At 42.3% G+C, this 14,910-nt stretch overlaps 1 protein-coding gene across 4 annotated transcripts in view; it reads left to right on the top strand.

The window, feature by feature from the left end:
- cdc14b (cell division cycle 14B) overlaps positions 1-14,910 on the top strand; it is a 125,545-nt gene that overhangs the window by 93,128 nt on the left and 17,507 nt on the right. Inside the window, exon 13 of one of the 4 annotated variants that reach the window (XR_004411370.1) lies at positions 10,733-10,873. The exons of 2 other annotated variants lie outside the window; for them this stretch is intronic. Coding sequence is in view for 1 of the 2 variants with exons in the window: in XM_033017710.1 (XP_032873601.1) it covers positions 3,814-3,820 (7 nt within the window). In the remaining variant the exon portion in view is untranslated. Of the gene's footprint in view, positions 1-3,813; positions 3,828-10,732; positions 10,874-14,910 lie in introns of those variants that run through there. One more of the 4 variants, XM_033017710.1, reaches the window with a different exon arrangement.

Here is a 14,910-nt window from a genome sequence, read left to right as displayed (position 1 = left end):
CAAGTGCCTTCTATCCCTATCCAACATTTGATTTTCAGATCTTCAAAGAAGTATTGAGTCTGGGGAGATCTCCATGACTCAGGCTGTTAGATTATCACAACTTACCCCTTAAAATGTTCAAAGATAAGTACAAATTCTTCCGTAGAAAGTAACTTACCACACAAAGTATAACTTGATTATACTTTCTGCCACTCTGTCTCCAAAAAGTACCCATTTCCCTTTGCTCTAATGATGAGATTAACCACACAGTTGCCTCTGATATACCTACCTCCTTGCTGAACCATGGCTTGCCCTCTTATGCTGGTGACACAGCCCTTGATGGCATCTCATCTATTTCTCACATCTCTACTTGTACTTGCATCCTGTCCTGGACTGAGCAATGATAGAATTCACTTGGTCTTTATTGTGCAACCCACCAACCTCTGCATTCAATAGATACTTCCCAATTGCTGCCAGCTCCAACAAAACTCCACCACCAGCCACGTCTTTCCCTACAAATACAGTAGATCGAATACTTGTCCTTTGACCCCTTCTATTGCCACAATCCACAGACCCAAAATGATTCTTTCAGGTGAAGCAGTGACGAGCAAGAAGACTTGCACGTCTTCCGATCCAGTGTGTTGCATTCGTTGTTCAACGAATAAAATATTTTTTTATAACAGCCTTCCACGACAACTAACAAACTCAAAGTGGGGGACTCATCCAAGTACACTGCGTACATCGGCACTATCCTTGTGCTTCTCCACCACTGTATATGCCTGCCCAGCATGGAGCAGATCATGCCATGCACGTAAAATAGACCCTATCCTCAACGAGACCTGCAGGATAGTGACTGGGTGCATCAAAACAACCCCAGGGAAGGACGCTGCAAGGTGTCCATGAAGAAATGGAAAATAACAACTTCCGATGCATGTGTGTGTGACAAATCCCAAACCATGGAACACATCATGAGACGAACCAAATGCCGCTGCGCTCGCCTGCGCCAACCACTGGAAAGATGTGATATAGAAGATGGCCGGACACGAGGAAGAAGAAGTTGTTCAACGTGGTCTTCTCTACATTGAATGAATCAAATACAGATTGGGTGATAACTTTGCAGTACACCAGAAATCAGTTGGCGAGGGATCCTTAAGCTCAGTGTTTCCACTTTGAAGGAAATTACCCGAAATTCAGGAAATTCTGGTTGTCTTCGGGTAATTTTTGGGAAATGAAATAATTTTGGGAAATTTCAAAACGCACGGAAACCGGGCCCACTACACACGCGCGGGGAAACGTCAAAGAGTCCAATCAGGCCTGCAGGATGATTAGCGAAATAAAAGTATGTACCTGTATATTTACGACCATCCGCGCCTGCGCAGTTGGGGGAGGCCCTTCAGCCGCGTCACAATTGAAAATGGCGCTGGTGACGCTGTAGGGACGCCGTCTCCCCGCACATGTGCAGTGGGCCCGGTATCCACGAGTGCGCAGTTGGGGTGGCAGTCGCACATGCGCAGTTGGGGAAGGCTTACCGAGCTGGGTAATACCATCAAATTCTAGATAATTTGGAATCCTATTTCAGGAAAAAAAAATGGAGGTGTGGAAACACTGCTTAAGCTTCCTGTTGCCAGTACCTTTTTAATTCCTCATACAATTTTCACTTTGACCTTTTAGAGTGTGACCACCTGCACTGTCATTAGAACGCCCATTGCAAATTTGAGGAACTGCTTTGTCTTCTGTCTGAGCATGTTGCAGTCTTCTAAACTCCATATCGAATTCTATAATCTCAGTTAACTAACTTTCTCTGTGTGCAATAGAATTGGCCATTTCTGCTGTAGGTCATCCATCTGTGGTATAGGCTCAGTTTTTCTAACTATTAGCACAGCTGATCTGGGTATGACTGTTAGCCTTGTATTCTCAAACTCCATCTGCTCAAAGTAACCCATCAACCAAGTGATCTCTACAATTTATCCCCAGTATCCCTTTTCTAGATATTCACTGGATGTTTTCAAGAAAGAGTTAGATTTAGCTCTTGGGGCTAACGGAATCAAGGGAAATGGGCGGAAAAAGCAGGAACGCGTTACTGATTTTGGATGATCAGCCATGATCATATTGAGTGGCGGTTCTGGCTCGAAGGGCCGAATGGCCTACTCCTGCACCTTTATTCTATGTTTCTATATTCTCTTTGTTCAATCTATCCCTCCCTTCATCTTATGTACAACTTAAAAGTACTTTTGTTTTTCTCTTTCCCAGTTGACCCAAAATATTAATCCTGGTTTCTCTCTCCACAGATGCTGTCTGACCCATTGAGACTTTTCAGCGCTTTTTCTTTCTCCAGATTTCTTGTGTTTGCAATGTTTTATATTATTTAACTATTTTCATCCTTTCCTAACAAACTTAAAAACTGAACAAATAATTGAATAGGATTTAGAACTGGCTTACTGATAGATGGATTTAGAACTGGCTTACTGATAGGCCAGATTTGTGGTGAAAGGACAATATACAGGCTGGAGGCCTATGGCCAGTGGAGTTCCAAGGGATCTGTGCTGGAACTTCTGCTGTTTGTGATAGAGATAGAGATAGATTCATATTTGTTTGTAAGTTTGCAGATGACACCAAGATTGCTGGGGTTGCGGACTGTGAGGAAGCCTATCAAGGTAAACAGCGGGATTTAGATCGGTTACAGAAATGGGCGGAGAAAGGGCAGATGGAGTAAAATCTGAGCAAGTGGGAGGTGTTGCACTTTGGGAGGGAAAAATATACAATTAATGGTATGGCCCTTAACAGTATTGATGTATAGAGGGATCTTGGAGTTCATAACTCTCTGAAAGTGGCAACACAAGTCGATTGAGTGGTAACTAAAGCATATGCTATGCTTGATTTCATAGGTTGGAGCATTGAGTATGGCAGGAAATCATGATGCAGCTTTATAGGATGGGTTGCATTTGGATTATTGTGTACAGTTCTGGTCACCACATTACAGAAAGGATATAGCAGTTTTGAAAAGGGTGCAGAGGAGGTTTGCCAGAATAATGCCTGGATTAAAGGGTAATATGTACAGGGAGAGGTTAGACAGACTCGGATTGTTTTCTCTGGAATGCTGGAGGTTGTGGGGAGACCTGATAAAAGTATATTAAATTATGAGAGGCGTCAATAGGATAGATTCTCAGAACCTTTTCCCAGATGGAAAATTCAAATACTGGAGGGTGCACTTTAAAGTGAGAGGAGCAAAGTTTAAAGGAGATGCGTGGGGGAATTTATTTTTAACACAGAGGGTTGTGACTGCCTAGGACATGCTGCAGGCCTCTTGTGTCTGGTTTTATTTCACCAATTAAAACATTATTTTCTGAGTGAAGCAAAATCACAGAATACTTTTTTTTGTTGCAATCACATTTTGATCATTCCATTAATACTTCCAATAAACTTCCATTGTGTATCTATCTAATGGACTCCATTTAAGAAACCACAAGTTTATTTTCTCATTGAAAGAAAAACATATTTCGTTAAAATTAAATAGCTTGAACAATAGAGCTATTCGTGAAAATAGTTATCTTCCCTGCAAGGTTATATTTATTGGCACTATTTTGACTTTGTCAATGTGATGAGAACAAATTCTCCTAGTTGTGCTACTTTAACCAGAGCTCACTGTCTCACAGCTCCAGGGACCTGGGTTCAGTCCTGACCTCCAGTGCTGTCAGAGTGGAGTTTGCACTTTCTCCCTGTGACGGCATGGGTTTTCGTCAGATGCTCTAGTCTCTCACATCCCAAGGATGTATGGGATAGGAGACATTGCTCTAGTGTGTAGTTGAGAGATAGAATATGGAGGGTGGTGAGTAGATTGTGAGGAGAATGGAAAAAGTCTGGCATAGTCTGAAATATTGATTTGGTAAAGATATGTGGAAATACTAATATTTGGGATTTCTAACTCGCACAGCATTTATCTTCAATATTCAGAATTGAATAGAACATTTAAAACTATTAATAATTGTGTTGACCGAAGTACTTTGGCCTCAGCAAGGAATATGAGATTTCACAATAATTTTTAAAAGAGTAGAAAATTATTAATAAGATGTCCTTGACATATAAGACTTATTTTTGACTTTGAAAGAGAACAGGATCTATTTCTTTTCCCAATTTTTAAGTATGTCAGCGTGATTTAATTACTTTTGATTGAGTTTAAAGTTCTCTCCTTGACAAAATTGTGATTTATTTCTCTCACATCAACAAGATAATGTTCAGACTTGTAGAAATTGAATTAAACGACACTGAAGAGACTTGAATTAATACCAAGCAACATTACTCAATGTAGAATAATCATACAGCATGGAAACAGGCCCTTCGGCCCAATTTATCCTTGCCGACCAAGATGCCCCATCTTTGTGAGTTCCACCTGCCTGTGTTTGGCCCATATACCGTATTTCCCAGCGATGAAGACGCACCCCCATTTTAAGTTGCTAAATTTAGAAAAAAGGCTGGGAGGACAGGATCAAGGATTTGGTTCAAGAAGGCAATGAGGACCGGGGAGCCTCCATCTTCGCCTGTTCCACAATGTGCTGAGGGATGGTGTCTTCCTGGCTCAGGGAGATCACATAACGGGAAGAGAGAGAGAGAGAGCCCGGGACGGAGCAGTCAGCCTTCCGCCCAGTAGCTACCCGCCAACCACCACCTCCACCAGTTGCGCCTGTGCACAAGGACACCGTGGCTGGCTGGCGGGCCAGCCGGCAGAAGGCGCTGAGGTAGCGGCCGGTACCGCTGTCCGGTCCCGGGGGCCGCTCACAGCTGCCTGAGCTACTAAGTGAGTGAGTTGCTGGCCTGATCCCCGACCCCTTCTTTCTCAACGCTCGTGCCCTCCCCGCAACTCCAGTGGACGGCCACTGTCCCTGCTTCCCCGGCTGAAAGCTGCTCCGTCTTTCCGCCCTGGGGATCGGACCCGAGTCCTGGTAGAATGTCGCCATCAACAAACTGGACCTAGCCACCCAGCCAGAGAATGTAAATCAGCTGCCAGCAATGGGGGATAAACTTGGCTATTCCTCTGTACAGTACCATCGTTCTTGATGCTGTTGTACTGTGGGATAGCCAAGTCTATCTTTCTTGGCTAACAACTTAACCTTCGGCCTCCAAGACGCAGGTACATTTTCGGGCCTTATTTTTGGGTTAAAAATAGCGTCTTCTTCGCCGGGAAATATGGTACCTCTAAACTTTTCCTATCCGTGTACCTGTCCAAATGTCTTTTAAATTTTGCTATAGTATCTGCCTCAACGACCTCCTCTGGCAGCTCGTTCTATATATCCACGACCCTCCGTGTGAAAATGTTGCCCCTCAGGTTCCTATTAAATCTTTCCCCTCTCACTCTTTCTCTGATTATTGATTTCTTACTCTGGGTAAAAGACTGCATTTACTCTGTCTATTCTCATGATTTTATATACCTCTATAGATTCCCCCCCGCCCCCCAACCCTCCTAGCCTAAGAAATAATCTAATCATCTAATAAACTAATAATATAATCTCTTATAATATATATATATATATATATATATCATACACACATACACACACACACACACACATATAATATATATATATATATATATATATATATATATATATATATATATATATCTCTCTCTCTCTCTTATAATATTAAAACTGTGTGTGTCTGGCTGGCTGGCTGTGTGTTTCTGACTTGTGGCTGCCAGCCTTTGATTCGTTGCTACATCAACACCCGACCCACAAACGCCCTGATTTTTTCCATTTCGGTAGAGATTTCACTTTTCATTCCAAGTATCCACTCCTCATTAAATTTCGTCGTGTTTATGTACACATTTTTAATAAAATCCTTCCCCCCCCACTCACTCATTTTGTCGCCTCCTGCTGGCCAGCGACCATAACGGCTGCTGGCGCCCGCATCTCGCCTCAAAGACGCCATTTAAAAACAGCCGCACTGCTGATTCCTGAGCCGCTTGAGTTGGAGGACCACGTCTCCCGTGGGGGCTACGGGTAGGGAATGGCTGCGTTGGGGGAGCAGACCCAACGGGTCTGCACTTGGTCTAGTATATTACTAAAAATCTGATCTTGACCGCTTTTGGCTCGCTGTGGTGTGATTTCCGAGAGAACGCCGCCACCTATGGCCGTCATTTTTGGCCACCTCGCTCAGAGCCCCCCTCCGCCTTCCGGGACCGGAGGATTTTTCCCATCGATGAAAAATCAGAGAGATATTAAAGTTTTAAAAGAATTCCCCGTTCTCTCTGCTGCCCCCGCTGGCGGCAGGGGGGAGGGACTATAAAACCCGGAAGCGTAGTCCCTCACTCAGTCTCTACCAGACCCAGGAAGCGAGAGGGTCACAGCTCTCTGAGTTGCGAATAACACTGAACGCACGTCTACTCCACGGTGAGTCCCCTCGATGCGGCTGTAAGGTGGCTGCTGCCCAATTGTTTGCCTCGCCTTTTTAACAAGTTTGTGTTCACAAAATGAATTTTGGTTGTCGGGTGGCTGCTGCCCAATTGTTTGCCTCACTTTTTTAACAAGTTTGTGTTCACAAAATGAATTTTGGTTGTCGGGTGGCTGCTGCTGAATTGTTTGCCTCGCCTTTTTAAAAAGTTTGTGTTCACAAAATGAATTTTGGTTGTCGGATGGCTGCTGCCCAATTGTTTGCCTTGGCTTGGCTTTTAAAATCGTTGCAACAGTTGGCTGCCAGCCCAAGAATCCATTCGGCCCACAATGTCTATACTAACTCTCTGGAAACCAGTACCTTCGGCCCGCCACACCCATACTAGCGCAACAGAAAGCCCCCCCCCCCCCCCCCACTGGCGAGCAATATTGGAATTGGTGGAGAGGTGGAATATTGCATTGGTGACCAGCCCTCCCGTGTAATGCTGGGACACAATATATATATATATATGGGCAAACCTACCTCTTCATAATATTTAGAATCATTGATACATCTAAAGGGTTAAATGCTCAAATGTTTTCCCACTCTTAAAGAATTTCAGGAATCATGAGCCCACAAAACAATCATAGAAACGTAGAAAATAGGTGCAGGAGTGGGCCATTCAGCCCTTCGAGCTAGCACCACCATTCAATTCATGGCTGATCATCCAAAATCAGTACCCCATTCCGGTTTTTCCCCATATCTCTTGATTCCCTTAGCCCTAAGAGCTAAATCTAACTCCCTCTTGAAAACATCCAGGGAATTGGCCTCCACTGCCGTCTGTAGCAGAAAATTCCACAGATTCACAACTCTCTGGGTGAAAACGTTTTTCCTCATCTCAGTCCTAAATGGCCTACCCGTATTCTTAAACTGTGACCCCTGGTTCTGGACTCCCCCAACATCGGGAAAGTTTTTCCTGCATCTACCCTGTCCAATCCTCTAAGAATGTTATATGTTTCTATAAGAACCCTCTCATCCTTCTAAATTCCAACAAATGCAAGCCAAGTCAACACATTCTTTCATCATACGTCAAACCCGCCATCCCAGGAATTAACCTGGTGAACCTACGCTGCACTCCCTCAATAGCAATAATGTCCGTCCACAAATTAGGAGACCAAATTTGCATTCACAATACTCCAGGAGCGCTCACCAGGGCCCTGTACAACATGCAGTAGGACCTCCTTGCTCCTAACCTCATATCCTCTCGCAATGAAGGCCAATCATACCATTTAAATCTGCTAAAATCTTGATTAAAAATATAACTCACCAAATGTTTTAAAAATGAGTGCATACTCAAAAATAAACTGCTTTACAACTAGATACGTAAATCTCCAAGGGGTAATATTTATCAGTTGTGAATAATGATTGATATTGAACACTGCAAATACATGTATTATCACGCACGACATGGCCAAGCAATGGTTCTCGCATGCTCAACAGAAAATGAATCCAAATTTATTTTATACCAGCAATAGGTTCAGTGACAGTTAAATATCATTTCTGTAACTCAGGTTGATGTATTAAATTTTGATAACGTCAGGTGTCATGAATGAGATTATCCACACTTTCACTATATCCAGATTTATTGCCATTTTATTGCTGCTACTACAATAAATTATTTTGAATGACCCAGCTTACCACAATCCTTTCACTTTATTGTGAATTTCCTTTCCCTTCAACCTTGCTCCACCTTTTGCACAAGGGCAACATCAGGCCCTTGTGACTTACCACAGTTATAATAATAGACCTTTATACTGTCTTCTGCAGGCAATAGGACAGGCATCTGGTAAATTTCTTTTCTCGCCTCCTATATGCTCCACTCACTGTGGAAGCAGAAGTATTTCCTACATGGATCCCTATTCATGGAATGTCTTGATATGTCCCGTTTGACCCTCTTCCAACATTTTCAGGTAGGCTGCTTCATCACTATTGTGTACTAAGGAGCCCTGAAAATTCCTCGCATGCTCTGCATTTTTGTGCTGTGTGTTGTCGCACCTTTCTGCCTAAACCTAATGAGTTTTGCACAGAGAGGTGCAACTGAATTACCTTGGTTACCTTGCCCTCAGCTTCATTACCTTGCCTTCTCAGCTTATTTGTCATCAGCTGGCCCCAAATAGCCACCGCAAGGGTCGGGTGATTTTGATCACTAGCTTGTAAAGCAAAATGTGGGCATGCCCCTTCTAAATATTTGATGGGCTTCTTTCCCACATATCAAGCTAACACTTTCCTATTCAGGTGCATTTCATTGTTATTGTTGTAGCTCAGTACTTAGGCCCAGTGTTTGAAGGGTTCACCTTAAATCTGTTTCTCCAAACTAAGAACTAGATAAGCAATTCAAGACTGTACTTCTACTATTAGCAGATTGGGAGGTTATTTGAAACACACAAAGGTTGCGTTTTTTCTAAAGACCTACAATGCCCTCCATAATGTTTTGCTCAAAGATCCATCATTTATTTATTTGCCCCTGTACTCCACAACTTGAGATTTGTAATAGAAAAAAAATCACATGCGGTTGAAGTGCACATTGTCAGATTTTATTAAAGGGTATTTTTATACATTTTGGTGTCACCATGTAGAAATTACAGCTGTGTTTATACATAGTCCCACATTTCAGGGCACCAGAATGTTTGGGACACATGGCTTCACAGGTGTTTGTAATTGCTCAGGTGTGTTTAAATGCCTCCTTAATGCAGGTATAAGACAGCTCTCAGCACCTAGTCTTTCATCCAGTCGTTCCATCACCTTTGGAAACTTTTATTGCTGTTTATCAACATAAGGTCCAAAGTTGTGCCAATGAAAGTCAAAGAAGCCATTATGAGACTGAGAAACAAGAATAAAACTGTTAGAGACATCAGCCAAACCTTAGGCTTACCAAAATCAAATGTTTGGAACCATTGGTGAGTTTACTAATCGCAAAGGGACTGGCGGGCCAAGGAAGACCTCCATAGCTGATGACAGAAGAATCTCTATAATAAAGTAAAATCCCCAATATCTGTCCGACAGATCAGAAACACTCTTCAGGAGTCGGGTGTGGATTTGTCAATGACCACTGTCCGCAGAAGATTTCATGAACAGAAATACAGAGGCTACACTGCAAGATGCAAACCACTGATTAGCCACAAAAATAGGATGTCCAGGTTGCAGTTTGCCAAGTACTACTTAAAAGAGCAACCACAGTTCTGGAAATAGGTCTTGTGGACAGATGAGACGAAGATTAACTTATATCAGAGTGATGGCAAGAACAAAGTATGGAGGAGAGAAGGAACTGCCCAAGATCCAAAGCATACCACCTCATTTGTGAAACACGGTGGTGAGTGTGTTATGGTGTGGGTATGTACGGCTGCTGAAGGAACTGGCTCACTGATCTTCATTGATGATATACCTGCTGATGGTAGTCGCATAATCAATTCTGAAGTGTCTAGACACATCCTATCTGCTCAAGTGCAAACAAATGCCTCAAAACTCATTGGCCGGTGGTTCATTCTACAGCAAGACAATGATCCCAAACATACTGCTAAAGCAACAAAGGAGTTTTTCAAAGTTAAAAAATTGTCATTTCTTGAGTGGCCAAGTCAATCACCCAATCGGAACCCAATTGAGCATGCCTTTTATATGCTGAAGAGAAAACTGAAGGGGACTAGCCCCCAAAACAAGCATTAGCTAAAGATGGCTGCAATACAGGCCTGGCAAAGCATCACCAGAGAAGACACCCAGCAACTGGTGATGCCCATGAATCACAGACTTCAAGCAGTCATTGCATGCGAAGTATATGCAACAAAAGACTAAACATGACTACTTTAATTTACATGACATTGCTGTGTCCCAAACATTATGGTGCCCTGAAATGGGGGAACTAGGTATAAACACTGTTGTAATTTCTACATGGTGAAACCAAAATGTATAAAAATGGCCTTTATTAAAATCTGTCAATGTGCACTTTAACCACATGTGATTTTTTTTTTCTATTACAAATCTCAAATTGTGGAGTATGAAGGCAGATAAATAAATGATGGATCTTTGTCCCAAACATTATGGAGAGCACTGCAGCTGAACTATGAGAGGAAGGTGTTTGGCTTATCCCCACATGACCCACAGAATACTGGTTCCTGCTTTGTAGATGGAAGCTTGGGTTGTCAAATAACAGCATTCATGATTTTCAAATGTACTGTACATTTTCCTGCAGAAATCACTTTCCACATTTTGCATTGCACTTGCTTGCACTTGTGTTTCAGAAATAATAGCTTTACTGCAGTTATTTTGCCTATGGCATTTTAGCTTAAATTTTCTGCTCTTCCATTTGCATTTTTTATTCATCTTTTTTCCCTTCTAGATGGCTCCTAGCTATGCTGGTATCTACAATGTGTAGCATTGTCATCTGGTGGATGGTTTGTGCCTACCCTTCTCCCATCCTGCTAATCTGTCTAGATGGGTTAGGAAACTAGTAACCTTCAGGACCCAGGCAGGTAGCACTGTAAGTGTGCCACTTCCATTTATTTTTTTAAGCAAAAAGAATATAAAGAATAATCATTGGATAATACATTGCATTTTCCAAATTTCTTTCATTGCATGCTAACAACTATCACCACTGTTTTTTTAATTCTGTGACAGTGTAATTTGCTTTGTTTATTATGTTTTATAGTTATTAGAACCTGCATTCTCTTTAATCCAACCTACATTCACTGGTTAAATTAAGTATTTGCCTTGTTGTTTGTAAATAACGTGTGCGCATATATATGTATTTAGTGGCCACTGCTGACTATCATTCCATCAATTACTGTACATTTATTTTCTCTCCGCAAGTGTTCCATTGTAATGGTTGACTTCCTGTGCGAACTCATTCTTTAATTGCACGTTGAAGCAGAGTAATTACATAAATTGCACAAAGTTTCAAATGGAGCAGTGGTCATTTATGGCCAGTGAAAGCAATTGCATTCATTAGTTACTGTACTGGCAGATCTTTGGTGTGTAAGTCTAAACCTGAATTTTTTTTTAATTGAAATTAATCAATGTCAAACGGCATATGTTGCTTGTTGCTCAAGATGGGAAGATCTGGTTTTGTATTAGTCTCCTTTATTACTGTTCTCTATTAGGTTTTATAATTGGAATGAGGCACCTTATCAAGAAAAGAAATAGGTACCTCAACCTAAAAAAAATTGGTTGGTGTGGCTGTTTTTTTTTAAAGAATATGTTATTTCTAAGGACTACAATTTGAGAAACAGAAATGTGGAAATAAATTGTCATTATAATCCAGGAGTCTTGATGCCACTCCTTATGATAGAATTATATTTTTTGCCTGTTTAGAAAAAGCATAGAACATGTACAATAGTCACCTTTAAGTCTTCCAAGAAAATATAGTCATGGAGAAATATTGTTGCATTCAACATTTTCACCTGTCGCAGGGATGATTTAAAAAAATCTATTAGTAAGTGCATCACATACAGTAAAACTTTCATACTGGATACAAAGTTGAGCTCCACACTCCTGCCCCATTATACACCAGTGTGCAGGACAGAGTGCATCATTGATATCCATTCTCTTGCAGTGATCATTTTGTACCTCCTTTGCTGACAATGTATCATGGAAACATAGAAAAATAGATGCAGGAGTAGGCCATTTGGCCCTTCGATCATGACTTCAATATGATCATGGCTGATCATCTAAAATCAGTACCCCGTTCCTGCTTTTCCCCCATATCCCTTGTTTCCTTTACTCCTAAGAGCTAAATCTAACTCTCTCTTGAAACCATCCAGTGAATTGCCTTTTGTGGCAGAGAATTCCACAGATTCACAACTTTGGGTGAAGAAGTCCTAAATGACCTACCCCTTATTCTTAAACTATGACCCCTGGTTCTGGACTCCCCCAACACCGGGAACATTTTTCTTGCATCTAGCCTGTCCAATCCTTTATGTGTTTCCATAAGAATCCCACTCATCCTTCTACATTCTAGTGATCCTTTAAAAGTATCCCTTTAGTACAACCAGAAAATACTGGAGATGCTCGACAGGTCAGTTTATGTCTGTGGAGAGAGAAACGGAGTTGGCGTTTCACATGTTACTCTTGTGATGAAAGGTCACTGACTGTAGGACGGATGTCAAGGGTTATGGGGAGAAGGCAGAATGGGGTTGAGTGGGAAAGATAGATCAGCCATGATTGAATGGCGGAGTGGACTTGATGGGCCAAATGGCCTAATTCTGCTCCTATCATTTATGAATTAAAAAATGCTGATTCCATTTCTCTCTCCACGGATAATTTTTAGTATTTCCAGCATTTTTTATTTCCCACATTTCTAATGTTATTCTTTTGGATTGTGTTGTTTATCTGTTTAACCACCAACACAAGAGAATCGACTGTTCACAGCAGTTGTACTATTTAAAAAGGTAATTAAGCATTTGTCATTCAGTGTGGAGCTGTCTGTTCCTGAGTTTGAAGCTGCCAAGGCTCATAGAAATGGAACGTAAACTGCAGAATCTATTTTTTCTGAGCTCAGCCATTTATCCACTTACAATCTGTGTGGGTGCTTGAATTAAGTGTATGAGATGGAAGATTATATGATGAACGTTTGACGGCATTAGGGCTATATTCGCTGGAGTTTAGAAGAATGAGGGGGGACTCATTGAAACGCACAGAATAGTGAAAGGCTTGGATAGAGTGGATGTGGGGAGGATGTTTACTATAGTGGGAGGGTCTAGGACTACAGGTCATAGCCTCAGAATTAAAGTTATTTTAGGAAGGATACGAGAGGAATTTCTTTAGTCAGAGGCTGGAGAATCTGTGGAATTCTTTGCCACAGTCGGCTGTGGAGGACAAGTCAGTGGATATATCTAAGGCAGAGATAGATAGATTCTTGATTAGTATGGGTGTCAGAGGTTATGGGGAGGAGAATGGGGTTAGGAGGGATAGATCAGCCAAGACTAAATGGCGGAATAGACTTGATGGGCCGAATGGTCTAATTCTACTCGTATCACTTCAAGGTTTCAAGGTCAGTTTATTGTCACATGTACCAATTAAGGTACAGTCAAATTACCATACAGCCATACTAAAAAAAAGCAACAAGACACACAACTACATAAAAGTTACCATAAACATCTACCACAGCGGATTCCCCACGTTCCTCACTGTGATGGAAGCCAATAAAGTCTAATCTTTAAGCGCCTTGAGTATTTAAGCGCCTTGAGTATCAAGCGCCTTGAGTATTAGAAAGGCGCTACCTGTATATAAATCCCATCCATTATTATTATTAATCTTCCTCGTTTATTCTCCTGGGGTCGGGGCAGTAGAACCATCCGCAGTTGGGGCGATCGAAGCTCCCGCAGTTGGGGCGATCGAAGCTCCTGCAGTTGGGGCGATCGAAGCTCCCGCGTCGGGGCGATCGAAACTCCCACGTCGGAGAGATTAATTCAAAAGCTCCTGCGGCATGGAGTTCCCGAAGTCGGTCTCTAACCGGAAACCGCGAACTCCGTGATGTTAAAGTCCGCAGGCTCCCGCCGTTGGAACCCCAAAGTCAACCCCCAACAGGGATCGCGAGCTCCGTGATGTTAAGTCCGCTGGCTACCCTGGTGGAGCTCTCGGTTGGTCTCCAGCAAAGGCCGCCAACTCCTCGATGTTAGGCCGCAGTGCGGACGGAAATACGATACGGAAAAAATATCGCATCTCCGTCGAGTTAAGAGATTAGAAAAAGTTTCCCCCCAACTCCCCCCCACCCCCAACATAAAACAAGCTAAAGAACACACCTTTAACACATACAAACAAACATCAAAGAAGGAAGGGACAGACAGACAGACTGTTGGCGAGGCAGCCATTGCTGGCGCTACCCAGTGCAGATCACTTATGACCTTATGATCAGTTGTATGTTGCACTTTGTCTGGTTCCATTGCAGCAGTTGTAGCTGGAGAGAGGTCATGGGCTGGCCGGATCTGCTAAAGGAAGAAACATAGAAAAAATAGGTGCAGGAGTAGGCCATTCGGCCCTTCGAGCCAGCACCGCCATTCAATATGATCATGGCTGATCATCTAAAATCAGTACCCTGTTCCTGCATTTTCCCCATATTCCTGGAGGGGAGGGGAAGAAGGGCGGACAGATCCCATCACCAGAGGATATGCAGGGAGCCACAGTTGTTGTTAACTCTCCAATACATCTAGAAGCCGATTTATTTTGAAGACTGTGATGTTACAGGTCTATCATTTTCTGTCGTAAAATCAGTCATTCACCTATTCCCAGACCACTCTCCCTTGGGAATGGCATAGCCACCAAATCAATTTGTACATCAGAAGTTATGACCTATATCTGAACTTGCAGCTAGCTTTTGAATTAAATACAGCACTGATTCGTTTGTCATGAAAAATGGACCGAGTCTTTTTCTGCTTGAGCATTGCCCATCAGTTGATGTGGTTTTACTAATCTGCAAGGATTACAAACTAAGATGCACTCTTGTTCTTTGAGCTCTGTGACTCCATAAAGTTCAATAGAAAGCAAAATAATTTAATTTAACCCGCAGTACCCTTGACTGGT

The sequence above is a fragment of the Amblyraja radiata genome, chromosome 3, assembly GCF_010909765.2.
Source record: "Amblyraja radiata isolate CabotCenter1 chromosome 3, sAmbRad1.1.pri, whole genome shotgun sequence".
Classification (NCBI taxonomy): Eukaryota; Metazoa; Chordata; class Chondrichthyes; order Rajiformes; family Rajidae; genus Amblyraja; species Amblyraja radiata.
This window is presented reverse-complemented; position numbering and strand designations above follow the sequence as displayed.